This window comes from Xenopus laevis, chromosome 2L, assembly GCF_017654675.1.
Source record: "Xenopus laevis strain J_2021 chromosome 2L, Xenopus_laevis_v10.1, whole genome shotgun sequence".
NCBI lineage: Eukaryota > Metazoa > Chordata > Amphibia > Anura > Pipidae > Xenopus > Xenopus laevis.
Window position 1 is genome coordinate 45,803,423 of NC_054373.1, and position 20,443 is coordinate 45,823,865.

At 38.2% G+C, this 20,443-nt stretch overlaps 1 protein-coding gene across 3 annotated transcripts in view; it reads right to left on the minus strand.

Moving 5' to 3' along the window:
- Positions 1–2,411: 2,411 nt before the first annotated feature.
- LOC108708020 (phosphorylase b kinase regulatory subunit alpha, liver isoform) overlaps positions 2,412–20,443 on the minus strand; it is a 68,888-nt gene continuing 50,856 nt past the window's right edge. For 2 of the 3 annotated variants that reach the window (XM_018246269.2, XM_018246270.2), the window contains exons 26-34: positions 19,635–19,764; positions 18,009–18,110; positions 17,168–17,286; positions 15,261–15,290; positions 10,721–10,771; positions 5,748–5,921; positions 5,059–5,112; positions 4,321–4,521; positions 2,412–3,923 (exon numbers count right to left, since the gene is read on the minus strand). In XM_018246269.2, coding sequence (XP_018101758.1) covers positions 3,750–3,923; positions 4,321–4,521; positions 5,059–5,112; positions 5,748–5,921; positions 10,721–10,771; positions 15,261–15,290; positions 17,168–17,286; positions 18,009–18,110; positions 19,635–19,764 — 1,035 coding nt within the window. In that variant the 3' untranslated portion in view covers positions 2,412–3,749. The remainder of the gene's footprint in view (positions 3,924–4,320; positions 4,522–5,058; positions 5,113–5,747; positions 5,922–10,720; positions 10,772–15,260; positions 15,291–17,167; positions 17,287–18,008; positions 18,111–19,634; positions 19,765–20,443) is intronic. The other variant, XM_041581816.1, reaches the window with a different exon arrangement.

Here is a 20,443-nt window from a genome sequence, read left to right on the forward strand (position 1 = left end):
TAAAATTTATACCTGTATAATAATAAATATATGTTTTTTTCCATGAGTATTTTATTATGAGGCCAGACTGGGCAAACCCAGAACCACATCGCTTCAGGCAACGATTGAAAGAAATTGATATTTTGAGACAATTTGCAAATGGAGTTATTTAGCTATTCATTCAGCAGCTCTCCAGTTTGCAATTTCAGCAATCTGGTTGCTAGGGTTCAAATTACTCTAGCAACTATGCACTATTTGAAGGAGAGACTGGAATATGAATAGGAGAGGGTCTGAATAGAAAGATGAGTAATACAACTTAGCAATAACAATACATTTTTAGATTTACAGAACATTTTTTTTTAGATGGGGTCAGTGACCTCCATTTGAAAGCTGGAACGAGTCAGAAGGGCAAATAATTAAAAAAAAAAACTATAAAAAGGAAAAAATGAAGGCCAAATGAAAAGCTGCTTAGAACCAGCCATTCTATAACATACTACAAGTTATCTTAAAGGTGAACCACCCCTTTAAACCCTGGATAAATCAGAATTATCCTGGTGAGTATTTTTGTTTTGCAATATGAACACATATCAGTGCTCTTTCTGACTTCTGTTTCAGAGGGCACAGAGGCAAAGAATTGCACAGATTAGAACTAGAGCCCACTTTAACGGACTTAGGTCAGGAGCCGAGTAATTTTTAAAGCACTTGAAAAAGAAGAATTCCCCAGTGAACCAAGACAATGCGCCTGGGAAAGTGTATTATTATGTGTGTTTACAGTGTGCGGGAACCTGTTATTTGCATACCAGAAAGGTCTCTAAAATGACAAGATGTTGTTTTCTGAAAAGGAAGGTGTTGCTTCTCTCAATCAGCAGATAAAGATTGCCCAGGTGTTCACAACAACATATATTGTGCCCATTTAAACACACAGTTTTATAGTTTAGCACCTTTACCATTGCCACAACGTTTTCCCATAAAATATGTAATACAGAAATGTCTAAATATTCATTTGAAATGTTGTTTATTTTGGGCTTTGCTGAAGTCCAATGCTCCATAAATCAAGCCTGTACAATCAAGTACAGAACTTGTATGGAAACACACATACAACTCTATTTGCAATGCATTTTTAGGGATTGTTAAGAACTATTATTAATAAAGAATATGCATCAATGATATTGAATAGGTAACACAGACAAATGCTTGGTTTAAGGCAGGGATCCCCAACCGTGAGCAACATTCAGAAATAAAAGGAGTTGGGGAGCAACACAAGCATGAAAAATGTTCTTGGGCTGCCAAATATATTCTGTGATTGGCCATTTAGTAGCAACTATGTTGATTGTCAACCTACATTGAGGCTTTGTTTGCTAGTGCATCTGGTTTTTATACAACCAAAACTTGCCTCCAAGCCTGGAATTCGAAAATAAGCAGCTGCTTTGAGGCCACTGGGAGCAACATCGAAGGAGTTGGAGAGCAACATGTTGCCCACAAGCTACTGGTTGGGGATCACTGGTTTAAGGGATCAGCTGTTTGTGCTTCCCCCAAAAAAAGATTCTTCTCCCTGAAAAAAGGTGCATGTGTATCACGAGCCTTAAAGGAGTACAAAAGGTGAACTTAAAGTATTGCTGAATAGAAAGGCGTCCTCGTATTTAACTTACTGCGCTTCGTTATATGTGTGTTGTTGCTTGCACTCTGTAGCAAGCGCGCTGCTTCGAGATAGGGAGGGTGACGTCACCAAAATTAGTCTCCGTTTCCTCCCCACTGCCTCGGGCAGCCTTGAGTCTCAGTGTGCATAAATTAATCCTCCTCGATACAATGGCGTGCTTAAAGTTAGTTCCAAACAAGGTTGCGGGAAACCGCACACTTTACATACCCAGTTACCATCTCCGGGTGCCCTTTGCTTGACAAAGGGGAGTGTCCCCGAAAAGTTGCACATTGCATTACAAAATCGCAAGGGCTTGCCCTGCTAAAGCACGTCCTGTGTGCCAGTGAATTTCTTTGTTTCGTGTTTATAGTTAGCTCAGGGCAAGGGGAGGGATCATTCGCCCATGCGCATAAGTAAAATGTAGGCATGGAAGTAGCGTAACAAAGATGGTGGCAGCATTCGGAGACAAAGGTTGTAATTTTGATCAACCGAAACAAATAATTTGCTTAGATCGTGGGCTAAAAACTTCGATCGGCTAGAAAAGTGTGTGAACTGTTACAGTGGGAAGTGGTTAGTTGTTACCTTTCGTTCTTCTTTAACATGACTTATACAAACAGATCAAGGAATCAAATTATGTTTGTGAGACGTAATTCATTTCTAAAGCCAACTTTGACTGAGGCCACCTAGTCAGAGCAAACATGGCTACTCCTACACATAAAAACACACACTTTTCAGATAAAGGTTTCCTGTGAAATAAAGCATGTGCCAATATACCGTATCTTTCTCAATCTATTTAATTTAAAAGACAGTCAATATAAACAATGGTTTTGCAGCATTAACTTGCACACAAAAAAATTTAAATGAGATAACACTCAAGTGAAGCATTTTTTGACTTTTCCTATTTAATAAAATGACCTACTGTCTCCTTCACTTACAAAATAGATAAACAACTGGTTTAACTGAAGAGAATTTGGGATTTCTTTTCTCTGTTGCAGTGGCTGAAGTGGGTAAAAGAGGTGGAGGGATTGTATTTGCCGACTGTATATATTTATATATATATATTTATATATATATATATATATATATATATATATATATATATATATATATATATATATATATATATATATATATATATATATATATACACCCTACTTTAAAAGCAAAAAAATTTAGTATGGAAAGTTAGACTGAGGATATGGCTCCTATTATTTGATAACAAAGCAGCCCTTGACCTCCCCCAGTCTTTCATAACACAGTGTAACCCCCCTCCCCCCATATTTAATGAAACACTGTGCCCCAGCAAGTCATGTCATAGTGTGGTCCCCAGAATTCACCACATCTTGCTCTATCCTGCTCTCCAATCCCTGATGCTGATCTTTCTCCCTGTGTTGTACTATCTCGCCAGGTCTCTAGCCATCCCCCAACAGTGGGGCTCATTTATCAACACTGGGCAAATTTGCCCATGGGCAGTTACCTATAGCAACCAATCAGTGAATAGCTTTTTAAAGCCAGCTGCAAGTAGTACAATGAATGCTGCAGTTTGATTGGTTGTCATGGGTTACTGCCCATGGGCAAATTTGCCCAATGTTGATAAATGACCCCCAGTATGTCTCTTTTCATTCCAGCCTCTGTTTCTTTTATTAGCTCTCCTTCCAGCTCCCACTCATCCTGCACTTGCTCTGCAGTCCCTACTGCTCCATATCTGGACTTGAAATGGAAAGCTCCAATATGAGAAAACTGTATCCTAACTGGCTAGATACAGTTTTAAATTAAATATAAAAACAAAGGCACCCCTCAACATCCTGCCCACTCTCAGAAAATCTGTCCATGTAATATAGTTAATTAAATAATATATTATTTTTACGGATTTTTTGGTAGAATTGCCTAAATAATAATAATAAACATTTATATCAGTATATCCATTCATCCATCTTATACACAGTTTAAGAAATAAAAAGTCCTTCTTAAATAAGAACCACAATATTTTGAGTCTCACGGTTTCTCCTGAAAGTTACACTAATGACTCAGTTCTAGTTCCTTTAAAAACGCATATATTACATAAATTACATATAACGAAGTAAAATAAATAGGTATTTAAAGGTTTAGAAAAAGAATATAGGACTATGACTCGCTACTGCATTGAACAGCTGGTATTAGGTAGAAAATCCTGCAGGGAGATGGCCACAGCTTTGGTTAGGTACGTCATCGTGCCGTAGGCTCCACTTGGAGCACTGTCATAGAAGAAGTTGCAGATTCCTGTAGCTTGATCCAGGTCAAGGTAGAAATCTGCAGCGCCAAGGGCTTTCTGTAGAATGAAAAAAAAAAACTGCTTTAAAAATGTTGCTCTAAAAAGATTACAATATAGCATGAGTATCTTTTTGGCATTGCTAGGCCTAAAACCTGGAGCACATGTCTGATTAATACTTTAAACTGAAGTTTATAATTTGTTAACTGTTCTTAAAGCTGGTGGTATGAACATCGAGCGGGTCTGTTGATCGTATATGGCTTCCTGAACACATGTGCTCCTGGTTGGCAGTCCCTGTGCACTGAATGTGACACGTCCAAATATGGCAGCCACCAATCACTTTGTGCATTTCCCAAAGAGGCATAGAGACACCCAGATCATACATACTTTGACCTAAATATTGTATTTATAGTTTTGTTGCACTAGAAACATATAGTTTGCCTGTAGTGTGTAATACCTGGTCCTGCAGGAAGAGGTCATTGGCCAAGTGCACAATGCGGTCTACATGGATAATGCTACCAATGCTTTCCATTTCCATGTCTGACACCAAGGTGAGGACATTTATAGCTTCCACGAGCAGCTGCCTGTATTCAGGCTGGGGCACATGATTTAGAACAGATTCCACGTGGACAGCAAATTTGATCTCACAAGCAGTCATCTGCCACAAAAAGAATGAAGTGTAATTAAGCAACAGGGAAGGTTTAACAATGTGCATATGCCACAGATATAGCCATGCACAGAGACACAGACATAGAATAAAGGCTTCACTGATTGAAGAAGCTCACAGAAACATGAAAATTGCGCAGATATCACCCACATGCTGAGCCAAATTGGGCTGATCTGATTGCTGGCCAAAGGGAGATCCACCAGATAGGACTGCATCAACGTGTCCATGTGCTCCTCATCCAACGGCCAATAAACGGATGAGCCAGATTTGGCCCAGCATGAGGGTGGCCATGTCTGTTAGAAGATCTGGCAATGTATTTTCAGACAAGCCTTACTGTCACAGAGGCACCTTTGTCTACAGGGCCACAGAAAACAATGTGACAACACCAGAGTCCAAAAGAGAAAATAATCGAGACCCATACTTAAATTCACTCAGGGCTTCCATTTCTCTAAAACCAGGTCAGTATATCTACATCTAGTATATTGTTGTTAGACAAAAAACTGTAAAGTAACGGTAGAATGTTATTACCTCTCGTGTGCTTGAGGAAGGAAGAACATACCCATCAATTGATAAACCATGGCACTAGGTGAGAAAATGACATAGATGAAAAACAGGTTAAAGCAACAAATGAACAGAAATGATTATTTGCCTCAAAGCCAAAAACCCAGCTATAGGTGAGTGCTAAAGAATAAGTAGCTAGGATCCCATTGGGGCTCATTTATCAACACAAATGTACCCATGGGCAGTTACCGATAGCAACCAATCAGTGATTAGCTTTTTAAAGCCAGCTGCAATAAGGACAATTAATGCAGCAATTTGATTTGTTGCCATGGGTTACTGCCCATGGGCAAATTTGCCCAGTGTTGATAAATTACCCCCATTCTTGTTAAGACTTTATTCCTGGGTCTTATCAATGTAGCTCTCAACATAGAAACTGTTTATAGTAACTGTTATGTTTTTTAGTGATTTTCCAGTCATTTGCCTACTCAGAATCCCAAAGATTTCCCTCTTTCCAGGCTGTATGCCAGCTAATGTATGCCAGGAAGGAATCTTCTCTTTAAAATATAAAATACACACTTCCACCTTACTGGCTTTATATTATACTAAATATTTTGTAATATTTTCAATATATTATCTTAATATTAAAATATATTAATATTATATTATATGACCAAGTATGAATGAGCGTGAGTGCTCACACAATTTCCAAGTTGTACCTTTTGCAGAACGTTCCACACTCGCTGGTAGAATCCGACTGGTAGGCGGTTTATAGCCCCATCCAGCCTCCTCCTTCTCAACCATTGACCTTGGTGGTCATCAAAAACGAGATGGGGTCCAACAAATCCCGTTGGGGAAAGAGTTCCAGTGGGAGAAGAAGGGCTGCTGCACCTCTGAAACAAGAGATTTAATTGTTATATAAATATAGCATAGGAAGCAACTCACTTAACATTTTCCTTAGGTTTAAAGGATTGATCTTGGTGTTATTGTTACTACAATGTCGTTTTCTAATTTGGAATCTAATCACTGTGTATTAATCCAAAGTTTGCAAGACCTGTAAAGCAAGGCACACTGGGAAATTCATACAATATCCAAAAATGGAAACATGGCACCTGATGTGTTTTTTACAGCAAAGTACTTGGGGGGATGTGGTAAAATATGGTTAATGCAAAGGGCCACTTCATATAACAATTAATGCATTTTGTTTTCCATACAAGCTAAGGCAATGATCTCCTCCACAATGCAGGTATGGGATCCGTTAGCCAGAAACCCGTTATCCAGAACGAGCTGTATTACGGGACGGCCGTCTCCAGTTTTACCCAAGTAATTCAAAGTAATAAAAATGTTTACATTTATTTGTTTCTATAATAACACACTACCTTGTAATTGATCCTAACTAAGATGTAATTAAGCCTTATTGGAGGCAAATAATCATATATGGGTTAGTTAATGTTTAAACAATTTTTTTTAGTAGACTATGAAGATCCACATTATGGAAAGACCACTTATCCAGAAAACCCCAGGTCCACAGTATTCTGGATAACAGTTCCCATACCTGTTTTATAAGCCCTATAGTATATGTTTATTCTGCTATTGTAGAAACATGTATATTGTATGCTGCCATGCTGGAATAATAATAAAACAACGTTTGATACTATTGGTAAAAAAAAAAATCTAAAACAAAGTCCCTGGTGCACTTGATAGCACAAAGTAGTTGAATTGATGATATCATTTGAAGGCACTGAATGAGCAGACAAAAATGTTAAATTGATTTTTTTTTTAAAAAAAAATATGGGTTTACTGGTAAATGAATTCATCTTGAGTTCTAACAATATCATTTTTGTCCCTGTTCATATATTTATGGATTATGGTTGTGCATGCAGGGGAAGAATAAAAGCGGAGTGATGGGGGTATATTACTCTCGATCAGACATTTAAAGCAAAAGTTGAAATAAACCCAAATGTAGCATGAAAGGGCAATCTGTGTGCAAGAACATGAAAGCACAAACTAAACCTCAAAGCTACATCTGTTTGTTTGATGTTTGTGACAGAAATGCCCAGTTTCTTTTCTCTTTATGTTTGGCATTTTACACCCTGCTCCATTTCATTTCCAAATTTCTCTAACTTTTAACCCTTCCTGGGAAAGCATCACAGAGTGCATCTATGGACGTGCAGTTGGCAGAACACGCACTGAAAACATGTTCTTCACAAATGACAGATATTGACAGATTCTCAGTAGGGACATGGAATAGGAAATTTCATTTTATATATAAAGACAAAGGAAACTACAGATCACTGGGGATGACAATTTGTTCGGCATCACCGAGTGACCCCAATCGCTTACCTCCTCTTCTTTAAAAAGCATGGTGTACCTTCTAACAGAGTGGGCCACCTATTCTAAACTGTGTGTGCTTGTGCAAGGGACCTCTGGGAGCCCAGGGGCAAGATGGAGGTGACCAGGGATGGATTTACACAATGGGCACCCCTAGGCCCGCTGCCGTTTGTCTCTCCTGTTCCCACCCTTTTATTCGCACAAATTGTCATCATCAGGACCGGAGTGATGGAGATTGGCGCATGGGAGATTTAAAAAATGATTGGATCTCCTGCTCATCCCCAGTATTTCTGAACAAATGTGGGTGTGGTTGGGCAGCATGCTGCCCCCTAAAATCCTGCCGCCCCAGGCCCGGGCCTTGGTGGCCTCTCCACAAATCCAGGCCTGGAGGTGACCCATTGCAGAACACTATCCCAGTATAATGTGCTTTTTAAAGAAGCAGAGCACATGGGCATTTACGCCAATAGGGCCAATGGCTGGTACCTAAAAAATAGGCAACTGCCACTGATTTGAAGGTTCCTTCTTCTTTAAAACCTGCTATGCATTCTGAGATATTTAAATACAATAATCTATTTAGAAATCTGAATTGTTTAAAAAAACCTGTGTCAGAACACACAAAATCTCTCTCTCTCTCTCTCTCTCCGCTTGCACTCCTCTTCAGAAAAGGCAATCGCGATCCATTGTGCGGCGCTCCATTTTATCCTCCCTGCCTTCCTTATAGGAGATAGCCAGGGAGGAGAAATCGAGTGCCGCATGATGGATCGTTGCCCTGTCGCCGTTACTGAAGAGGAGTGCAAGCGGAGTTTTGATAAGTTATTTCTTAATAAAGACTTAGCGATTCTAAAGTTTAATTTGTGTTGGCGTCTTTTTTTCGTAGCATACTAACAAATTTTTTTTAAAAAAATGTTTGCTGTTACTGGTCCTTTAATGTATAATGTTAAGCACACTTAGGGGCCGATTCACTATGGGTCGAATATCGAGGGTTAATTAACCCTCGATATTCGACTAGGAATTAAAATCCTTTAACAATTCGAAGGATTTTAATCCAACGTTCGAAGGAATATCCTTCGATCAAAAAAAGTTAGCCAAGCCTATGGGGACCTTCCCCATAGGCTAACATTGACGTCGGTAGCTTTTAGATGGCGAACTAGGTTTTTTAAAGAGACAGTACTTCGACTATCGAATGGTCGAATGGTCGAATAGTCGAACGATTTTTACTTCGAATGCTTCGATTCGAAGTTGTAGTCGTAGTCGAAGGTCGAAGTAGCCCATTCGATGGTCGAAGTAGCCCAAAAAAAACTGCGAAATTTTTTTTTTTGCCTTCGAATCCTTCACTCGAAGTTAGTATATGGAAATATATCTTATCTGGAGAACCCCGACTCTCAAGCATTTCAGATAACAGATCCTATACATGTATATAAATCAAGGTTAATAACAGTAATAATAATCTATGCCTGCATTTGACATTTTTTGGCACATGTATGGTTTAATGAAATAAACGATCATGATTTGTTTGCACAAAGTAGGATTCCAGTCACACCCTGGATGAATATAAAAGCCTATACTTTTTCTGCATACACTACTTGTCTATATCTTGGGCTGCCTTGATTACAGAGATTGTATACAGCCAATGAGGGTTAAAGGAAGGAATATCTTTAAGACTTTGTTCACAGGTAAGTGCCTGCCAAATTCTGTTCTGCTGGGAATGAACAAACATGGTCACAATAATAGCAGCTGTTTACTTGAATCATTAAAAATACAGAAGCCATTAGAGATTTGAGATAACCACAGATGCTTGCCATGGGAAGGCTGTAATGTTACTGTAAGGTTCTCACAAAACAGAATTATTGTAAACAGAAAAGTGCATTATTGCTGTTAAAAAATAAAATAGTACAGAAGCCAAAAAACAGTACAGAGCCTGAAAGATAACAAACCATATTAATACATCTTCATTTATAAATACACTGTATTTTCCTTATGACTTTAATAACGTGCAACAAATAACTACTGGGTTCATCACACACACAAAGGCAATAAAAAGGTTTTCTGCTAATGAGAAACAGCTATTATATGGTTTATGTAGCAAATAGTTACTACAGGTATAGGATCTATTATCTGGAATGCTTGGGACCTGGAGTTTTCTGGATAAGGGATCTTTCTTAAATTTGGAACTCCATACCTTTAAGTCTGCTAAAAATCACTTAAACATTAAATAAACCCAACAGGATTGTTTTGCCACCAATATGGATCCATGCAGCTGAGTTACCGTCAAGTACAAGGTAATGTTTTTCGACAGAGAAAAGGGAAATTATTTTAAAAATTAACATTTGCTTAAAGGGAAGGTTCACCTTTAAGTTAACTTAGTATGTTATAGAATGGCTAATTCTAAGCAACTTTACAATTGGTCTTCATTGTTTATTTTTTTATAGGTTTTGAATTATTTGCCTTTTTCTTCTGACTCTTTCTAGCTTTGCTCTGTAAGGCTTGTTACTGCTACTCTTTATTGCTCATCTTTCTATTCAGGCCCTCTCCTATTCAAATCAGTGCATGGTTGCTAGGGTAATTTGGACCTTAGCAACCAATTGCTAAATGGCAAACTGGAGATCTGCTGAATAAAAATAACTCAAACAACACAAATAATAAAAAATGAAAACCAATGGCAAATTGTTTCAGAATATCACTCTCTACAATATACTAAAAGTTAAATGAAAGGCGAACAACCCCTTTAAATGTACTCTCTTCCCACAATGTGGAGCTGTCTGGATAACAGAGTTTCCGGATAAGGGATCACATGCCTGTATTTATACATACTACTGCTAAACAGGATGTGAATGTCAGAAGCTTTTTATATATATAATACACAAAAGCCATGAATAACCTGTAAATGATATCCTTATAAACGGCCTAGTGATGTCATAAACGGAATTAGTGAGGTCATTTTTGTCACATGACTCACTAAAACTTGTGTATTATAATAAATAAAGTACCCATTGTTGAAAAATATAAGGATATTAGAAGTAACCTCGGAGTTCAATGACCTGTATAAAAGCCTTCAGCCTTGTGGTTTTATATTCATGGAACTCCTCTGTGACTTACAATATCCTTATATTTCTTTAATGGTGTAAGTTGAGGTTTCGGTCCTGCACAAAGAACCTTTGATGTCTTGATAAAGGTCCTCTGTGCAGGACTGAAGTCCCATGTGTGCTTTGTGTTCTTTATGCTGATATATATATATACTCAGTGTATATATCTATCTATATATCTATATATCTATATTAGATGAATGAAATATGAAGGAGGAAGCGGCAGGAAGAACAAAAACAAACAAAAGGATCAGCATAAAACAAATAGGATGGTTTACCGTAGACCTGGAGGAATGGATGCTGCTGGTGACAGAAGGGCCAAACAAGAACTACAACATAAAAATAAGGTGTGTAAATGATAATGCCAATTGTGCATAACACAAGAAAAGCAGGGAGGGAAGGAAATAATTATTATTAGTTATTTTACTAATTGTTCTAAAATCTTAAATAGGGATTCGTTTAATAAAACGGTTTCATTGAACCTCATTACAATATCAAGAACTGAAAGTTAAAACAAACTCCATTCCATAACTTCTATGAAAGTGATTGTGGCTCAGCATCTTGACTTTATTCTTCTTCATTGATAGATTAGCCTCAGACTTCCTTATCAACTTTCTTTCCAATTTCTAAAGCATTTCAACATTGGCCACTGGTTTATTTAGGCTCCCTGTTTTGGTCCCCAATAGTTTTAGCTGTTTCCTTGCTCCCTCTACTGGCCATGAATAGGTTTTACTGTTTCTACTTTCCTTTTAACCAATTAAACAAAAATTATCCCATAAAATCAAAATTCATAAAAATATAATTTTTTTATTCCAAATCAGATATTAAAAAGCTTTTACATAAGTGGTGATTTGTGCCCTCAGAACTAGAGCAATATCCCTTTGACTCTCGATTTTTGATTGGAGGAAATATTCCAATAAATAATTTTTGTTTGGATCTTCTTTCCTTTTTGTCTATGGAGAATGCCTGATTTTACATTTGAATGTGGCTCATAGGTAAAAAAGGTTGTGGTCTAAACTATAACTCTTATCTTCCCAGCTTAGAAAAGTTGATGTTGTAAACCGTAGTTCCACTACATGAAAAGTAACGTTTGTTAAATTGCAGATGTACTATTTTATACAAGCAATACTTAAAGGGATACTGTCATGGGGAAAAATTTTTTTTCCAAAATGAATCAGTTAATAGTGCTGATCCAGCAGAATTCTGCACTGAAATCCATTTCTCAAAAGATTTTTTTATATTCAGTTTTGAGATCTGACATGGGGCTAGACATATTGTCAATTTCCCAGCTACCCCAAGTCATGTGACTTGTGCTCTGATAAACTTCAATCACTCTTTACTGCTGTACTGCAAGTTGGAGTGATATCACCCCCCTCCCTTTTTCCCTCCAGCAGCCAAACAAAAGAACAATGGGAAGGTAACCAGATAACAGCTCCCTAACACAAGATAACAGCTGCCTGGTAGATCTAAGAACAACACTCAATAGTAAAAACCCATGTCTCACTGAGACACATTCAGTTACATTGAGAAGGAAAATCAGCAGCCTGCCAGAAAGTATTTCTCTCCTAAAGTGCAGGCACAAGTCACATGACCAGGGGCAGCTGGGAAATTGACAAAATGTCTAGCCCCATGTCAGATTTCAAAATTGAATATAAAAAAATTTGTTTGCTCTTTTGAGAAATGGATTTCAGTGCAGAATTCTGCTGGAGTAGCACTATTAACTGATGTGTTTTTAAAAAACATGTTTTCCGATTACATGATCCCTTTAACAACACAACAATTATAAACAATTATAGCCCTGTTAGACTGGTTTTCAAATAAACTGCTTTGCATTCCCCAAGATCCTGTGTAATTGGCCGTAGGTAATTGTACCCGAAGGCTAAAATGCTTGAGAGCATTAAACATTCCACAGGCACCTATGACACAGCACGCACAGTGTAAATAGACAAAGAGAAATATACATATATCACAATGCCCCTTATATAGAGATTGGTAGAACTAAAGGTCATCCCTCACTGTATTACTCCCTTTCTCTATCATATGGTTATTTCATAAATATCCCATTTATGCCATGACCACTTATGACCAAAGACTGATGTAGGTTAAGAATCAGACTAAGACTAAGGCGTAATTTACTAAACTCTGAATGCCAAAAACCTGAAAAAAATGGTGTTTTTAGTATAAAATCCAAAATTTAGTGGGGGGGGGGGAAAACCCCGGATTTATTATACTCTGAGGATGGAAAAAGTCCATTCCCACAAACAAAATCTTCGGGAAAGTGTATTAATAAATACGGCGAAAGAACCCGTGCGGATTTGGTTGGTGCTTTTTTCAGAAAATATTAAGATAAATTCGGACTTTGATAAATAACCCCCTTAGTCTAAGGGGGTTATTTATTAAAGTCCGAATTTATCTCAATATTTTCTGCTACAAATTCTGATCAAATCTGCTTGGGTTTTTTTACTTTTACTTTACTTTTTTTTTAATTTGCTTTGTGGGAAAAAAAACGATTTTCACGAATTTCATGATTTTTTTTTAAATTTTCACCCGAAAACTTCGGAATATTGCACAAAACCCCAGTGCACATCAATAAATCATTGGGACTTCTGCCATTGACTTATATGCAACCTCAACAGGTCTGAGATGCCGGATTTTCAGATTCTGACTTTTCCATCCTCAAGATTAATTAATTCCGAAAAATTGGTGATTTTTTTAAAAGTCAGATTTTATATATAAAAAAAAAAATCACAAATTTTTCGTCTGAGATGCCGGATTTTCAGATTCTGACTTTTCCATCCTCAGGGTATAATTAATTCCGAAAAATTTGTGATTTTTTAAAAGTCAGATTTTATATATAAAAAAAAAATCACAAATTTTTCGTGATTTTTGCATTTGGAGTTTAGTAAATAACCCCCTAAGTATGTTAACCATCAGAAACTGGTCAGCCATAAACCCAGCTTAAATGCTGATGGGTGACATTAGCAGACTAACATTTTAGTGTCTTCAAACTGTACACCATAATGTATAAAGTATACTTTCCCCATTCTCTGTAACCCAGACAGGGACAGACTGGGCCAGCGGTACACTGGAAAAAAAGCCAGCAGTGGCGTAACTACCGGGGGGAGCAGGGGGTGCAATTGGGCCAGGGCCCGCACCCCCTTAGGGCCCCCCGACAGCTCACGCGCCACTGGATTAGAGGAGAAAATATCGTACGGAGTGGGGCCCGGCTGCATGTCCACCGCCAGGGCCCGCCCCCTCTAGTTATGTTATTGAAACCCAGTGTACCCAGACCCAGTCCCTGATCAAGAAGAGCAGATAAAAGAAGGAGGGGTGTTGTGTCTGGGACGGGGGCATTGGGGGTCCCAATGCTGCAGCCCCAGTAAAAAAACAGGTTGCTGATTTTCTAAACTGCTACAACTCAGGGATCATGTTTAGTAGAGTCCCAGGCTGTTGCTTCTTAGAGATGTATAACTAATATATCAACGCCAAAAAAATGTGCTTTAAAGGAATGGCACTATAGTGTACTATTGCTCTGCACTGGTATAATTGGTGGATTCAGAAACACAACTATAGTTTATGTAAATAAAGCTGCTATGTAGTCATGGGGGCAGCCATTCAAGCACAGGATAAACAATAGATAACAAATTCTGATGAATCCCATTGTATACTGCAGAGCTTATCTGTTATTTGCTGCGTGATCCTGTGCCTTTTCTCCTTTTTCAGCTTTGAATGGCTGCCCCCATGGCTACACAGCAGCTTCTTTACATAAACAATAGTAGAATTTCTGAAGCAAACGCACTAGTTTTACCAGTGCAGGGCAACAGGACATTATATTGTCATTACTTTAGAACACTTTCATTATTTGGTGTTACTGTTCCTTTAACAGTTTGGAAGTTATTGGAACCTGGCTTACAGATCTTGTATTGGAACCCATGAGAGTTAAAACAATTCACTAAAAAGAAAAAAAAAGAAAAATTAGAAAATCAGTATTTGTGGTGCAGTGTTTGAAAACATAAGTTTTATGAAGGTGGATTGCCCCTTTAAGAGATAGCAATCCATTTTTCAATGCCATGCAATGCAACTTCTGCATTTCTACTATTTTAATGCAAAGAAAGATAGGTAACACTGCAAAGAAGGCGGTTTCCACTCATCTAATTAAAGTGAGCCTGGCAAATATTTTGCACCCTCAAATAGCAGGAAGGAATACTTAATGTGACCTCAAGATGAAGCCTTGCCTTTTGTATATAAGAGAGTACTTTATTTATAACCACTGCCAGACACTGTACCACTGTAACCACTGCCACTAAGGGCAGAGACACACGCTGTGATTCAGGGAGATTAGTCGCCCGGCTACCCGACAAATCTCCTCTTCTTTGTGGCGACTAATCTCCCGAACTGCCTCCCCTGCCGTACTGTCGTTTTCCGAAGTCGCCCGAAGTTTCCTTGTGAGGCAACTTCGGAAAACGAATTGCTCCGTGTAACATACTGCTGGCGATTTCCATTCTAGCCAGCGAGAAGGCAGTTCGGGGAGATTAGTCACCCCAAAGAAGAGGAGTTTGGCGCCGGGCGACTAATCTCTACGAATCGCACTCAGCGTGTGTCTCTGCCCTAAGGGTGAAATGACCCAGCCGCATGCAGAAGTTACAAGTAGATACAAGAGGCATAGCTCCCATTACTGTCACTGTTCTTTATATTCTACATATCAGGAGGAACAGACTGTCATTACAAGATTTAGATATCAGTAAGGAAAGGAATGTGTTAAGTCTAGTAGAGGAGAAAGATAAAGCAAAGAATATTGCAAATGATATGTTGTGTCACCTGATCGTCTTGGCTAAACCTCCTATCCATCTGAAATAAAAAATAAATCATAATTCGGATTAAACATAACAAAAATGAAGAGGCACGGAACATCACGTAACACAAGGAACCCGGGTAGCAACAAAATAAATCAGAAGGATGTAAATGTAAATCAGAAGGAATTTCTACAAATAATATGTATTTGAGTTGTATAATTGGGATTGGTTGGATGAGTTTGGGATAATCTTTAGAGCTGGAGGGGGAACATACTTGAGAAGGCATCAGGGGGTTATTTACTAAACTCTGAATGCAAAAATCACGAAAATATGTAAAATTTATAAAATCTGCTTTTAAAAATCAAATTTTTTCGGAATTTATTAAAGCCTGAGGATGGAAAAAAAACTGATGCCAGGCTCCATTATGTGTGGTTCACAGGCAGTAAGCCCCTCTTTGGACTCCCCGGAATATAGATTTGGGTAGAGTAAACATATAATGATGATGTAAATCAGTGGCACAAAAATATACCTCTATATTACAGGGGGCCTGTTACCCAGACCTAAAAAGCTGTATAATAAAAGTCCTTTTAAAATTAAAATTGTTTAATTAAAATATCTGTCCCAATTATAAATTCATTTAAAACTTTCAGCCGTCAATCATATATTGCCTGCCCATCCTCTATGCCTCAGGTAGAGGCGGGGAAGGCAATTACTTTCACTTTCCATTCTGCACTTGTTAGACGTCACTTTACTCCTTACATTCCACCTCCGTTTTCTACATCTAGTTTTGTAGCCAGTGCATGAGCATGGGAATCAGGTGCCCGATTTTGGAACATAAACAAAAAAAAGCTTGCCTTAAAGGGGAACTATCGCGAAAATAAAAATTTAATATAAGCTTCATCATACTAAAATAAACTTTCTAAATACAATCAATTAAATTTTCTGCACCATTTCTGAAATAATCAAGTTTATATTCAGTATCCCTCTCTCAGCATCTGTTTCTCTTCATTCTGTCTTCATGCAGGAGTTGGGTGTCGGATAATCATTGACAGTTAGATCCAATATATCTTATAGGGGGGCTCCCTTTCCAGCAGATGTATTAGAGCTCACAGGTGCGTTTCAGGCATTAATGTCACCTGAGGCAGCGTTCGCAATTCACAAATTCTGCAAGTAGAGAGACGTGATGTCTGGTGATTTTAATAGAGTGAGCTCTAAAACATCTGCTAGGAAAGGAAGGCCTCCCCTATAAGATATATTGGATCTAACTGTCAATAACTATCTGACACCCAACTGCTGCATGAAGACACAATGAAGAGAAACAGATGCTGAGAGAGGAATAGTGAATATAAACTTGAATATTTCAGAAACGATGCAGAATATTTAATTGATTATATTTATTTCAGTATGCTGAAGCTTATATTAAATCTTCATTTTCACGACTGTTCCCCTTTAATAACTGTCCACAAAATGGCTTCTGCCTGCTTGATGAGATTCTGAATTCAAAGACTAAAAGAAACAAGATTGAAACAATTTATATAGTGGAAGCGAAGCTTATTTTGCTTGACTAACATCATAAAATAGGATTTCGAATAATTTCTTAGCGTGATGGGTCCCCTTTAAAACTCAATCTTGATTTGGAGTCCTTAGTTAATTTTAGATGAAATCAGAGGGGAGAAATAACAACATAAAAAAATCCCAGATCAGCATCATCCATATATAAAGAATAAATATTTATGTGTGAAACACAAAATTTTGCATTTATTCTCTCCTGTGCACAGTTTTTAAAAATGCGCACACAGGTTTGATGACCAAGTGTTCGAAATCAATTCTTTTTTCTTTAGAATCTCTGGCATTGCGTGGCCCCTTGAGGGGACTGATATTTTAGAAAACTTCCCACTGTCTGACTAATGGAAAACACATCGCAAGACTCACTTGTTTCATTTCATTCCTAAGCTTATTGATGCCGCTTCTCTCTGTTTTCGTTGCTCCCGTGTGTCCCATTTCGTGGATAGAAATAGCGGGGCTAGTGGCTGATGATTCAATCGGACGCACTTTGAAAAAAAGGACAAGTTACGGGATTTTATTGGAATCAATTTTCATCAAATCTTGCAGAGAATAGGCTACATTGCTTAATTAACAGCTGCTAGGCAGAGACAATCTTCAACATTGCCTTTAAAGTGGTGATTCACCTTTCAGTTAACTTTTAGCATGTTATTGAATTCTAACTTTTCAATTGCTCTTCAATAGTTTTTATATAAAATAGTTTTTTTATTATTTGCCTTCTTCTTCTGACTCGTTCCAGCTTTCCAACTGGGGTCACTGACCCCATCTAAAAAACAAATGTTCTGCTACTTTTCATTACTCATCTTTCTATTCATGTCCTCTCCTATTCATTTTCCAGTCTCTTATTCTAATCAGAGCATGGTTGCTAGGGTAATTTGTACCCTAGCAACCAGATAACAGAGATTAAAAAACTGGAGAGCTGCTGAATAAAGCTAAAGCTAAATAACTCAGAAACCACAAATAATAAAAAATTAAAACCCCTTTAGAGCACACAGTGTTCTAGATCCATGATCATCTCATGGTTACTGCATTAATCAAAATGCCCAAGTCTATTACTAGCCCCTCCCTATTTATCTTAAGGGAAACATATTGTTATTGTGATTCTCTAAGCACTGGGTCTCCCCATGCTGTGAACCACCATATGTGACATCTATTTCAATTCACCTGATGCTATCCAAGTTTAAACAAGCAAAATGTGTTAACCACTTACTACTTCGTTCAACACCAAACTCTTTGCCACTCAGGATATGGTGAAGAAGGTTCTTCATATCAAAAGGGCTCAGGCTCATCAAACTTTCAGATGCTTCTTCGCCTAAAAATATGACAATTTCCAAAACATACAATTAGAACATACAAATCTCTGAAATGTTCTAGGTGGGGAAATTATCAGCATATTTTTAATTATTTGCCCTTCCAATACAAACTTGAGAACAGCTTTTTTATTTTTTGTCTTCCAGTGGATCAGCTGCTCCCCCCCTCCCTGCAAGGGAGGCCCGAATCATTTGCAGATTCTTATTTAGAATTGTCAATATCTACTTGCTCTCTCTGATACACATGAAAGCCCATCTTGAACATCATTAAGGGTGAGATTAGGGGAGAATATTTATTTGCTGCACCAAATGACATATACCAGTGTTTTCCTATAGTTGTAACCTTGTTGTGACCAATGTTGTATCTCAATGGAAAGCTTAAACCAGTTCTTCACTGCTCAGGATTAACAGAAGCTATATATGTATGGTGGAAATGATTAGCTGAGCTAAAGTAGCATAAACCACTGCCATTATTTAATCTCAATAACAATTTTAGTATGTTACCATGATAGCAAAAAGAAGATTTCTGTTATTTGCTACATGAAAACAGAAATTATCGTTCAGAGTCACTATGTACTGTGCATCCACCAAGACCATATTCTCTACAGCCCCTATGGTAGTCATAAAACAACCTCAGAGACCGATATCTGATGATATGCTCTATCTTGTATAGAAGTCTTTGTTTCAGTGCCATGCTTTAGAGCCCCTCTGCTACCCAATTTTACCTTTAAAGGTCAGCACACGGGGCAAATTCCCTAACCGGCGAAAATTCACCAGTGACGGCTTTGTAGCCATCGCAACACTTTGCCAGGTGTAAATTCGCTAAGACAACGCTAATTCACTAAGGTGCGAAGTTGCGTCCAGGGCACCGAACACTGGCGAATTTTCACTAGCGTTTATTCAGCAATCGAAGCGAATATGTGCTAGTGTTGACTAATTTGAATACGGCGGGAAATGATAAAGTTACTAGGACGTATATGTTGCAGCAAATACATTACACTGCACAAGTCCAGGGAACCTTAATAAAATAAAATAGAGTTGTTATATTGCCCTACACATGAGCCCAGTGTATAGTTTATGTGCCATATGTTAGGAAATGGAGGGGGGAACCCTGTTACCCAAAAACATTTTTTACGGACCGCTGCAGGCTATCACTTTGAAAAAGGGAAAAGACGCCAGCGTTTTTTGGGACTTAGAAAAATGTTGCACTAAAAATTGAGGAAGTCCTATGCACTCCATTGCACTTCACCTGGTCTGAGTTGGCGAAGCCAAGTCTGGCGAATGAGGTAACGAGTGCAATGCAACACTGGCATCTTTCGCCTTCGCTAGCAAAGTGATGCCTGCACCCGTCGGAAATCGGTGAAGTCCCTGCGGGCGGTAGCGCTAGCGAATTGACGCTAGTGTTAGCCACTTCGCCCTTTAGGGAATCTGTCCCGTGGTAATGATATGTACAGTACTTTGGGAGGACTTATCCTTTGTTGTTTTGTGGGTAAATATCAATGTCCAGTAAATACAAACTTACGTACCAGAGCAGTTTAAGCTGCGTGCGAGTTCAGTTGCCATCACTTGCATTATGAGTCCAATCCGCAGTCTCAGCATTTCTCCAAATAGACTTGGCTGAGATCTGACATACATAGCCAGATAAAGCATTATCTCCTAGGAAGGATACAATTAATTTATAGAATCTGTTCCTATATTAAACAACATCAGTGTATATCGCACTATTTCAGTGCTGGAATTGTAATTTGCCATATCACCACTTTTGATTTTTTTTTTTGCAGTTTGGTTCAAAAAAACTACCCCATTGCACAGTGTTCTTTAATAAGGCTTTACATTGGATTTTAAATGTAGACACCGATATATTTTCATTAGTGTGTGGGAACCAATATATTATGTATTTATTGATTTCTGCAGAAGATATTGGATGTAATATCTAGAAAGCATATTGGCACATGGGAGACTCTAAGTTGTTGAAATAATTTAAGATTGCTCAAAGCTCATAAGTATCACAGTCATTTTTGATGATCTAAACCAGGGATCCCCAACCATTTTTACTAGGGATGCACCGAATCCACTATTTTGGATTCAGCCGAACCCCCGAATCCTTCATGAAGGATTCGGCCGAATACCGAACCGAATCCGAACCCTAATTTGCATATGCAAATTAGGGGTGGGAGGTAGAAAACATTTTTTACTTCCTTGTTTTGTTACAAAAAGCCACGCGATTTCCCTCTCCGCCCCTAATTTGCATATGCAAATTAGGATTCAGATTCGGTTCAGCTGGACAGAAGGATTCGTCCGAATCGGAATCCTGCTGAAAAAGGCCGAATCCTAA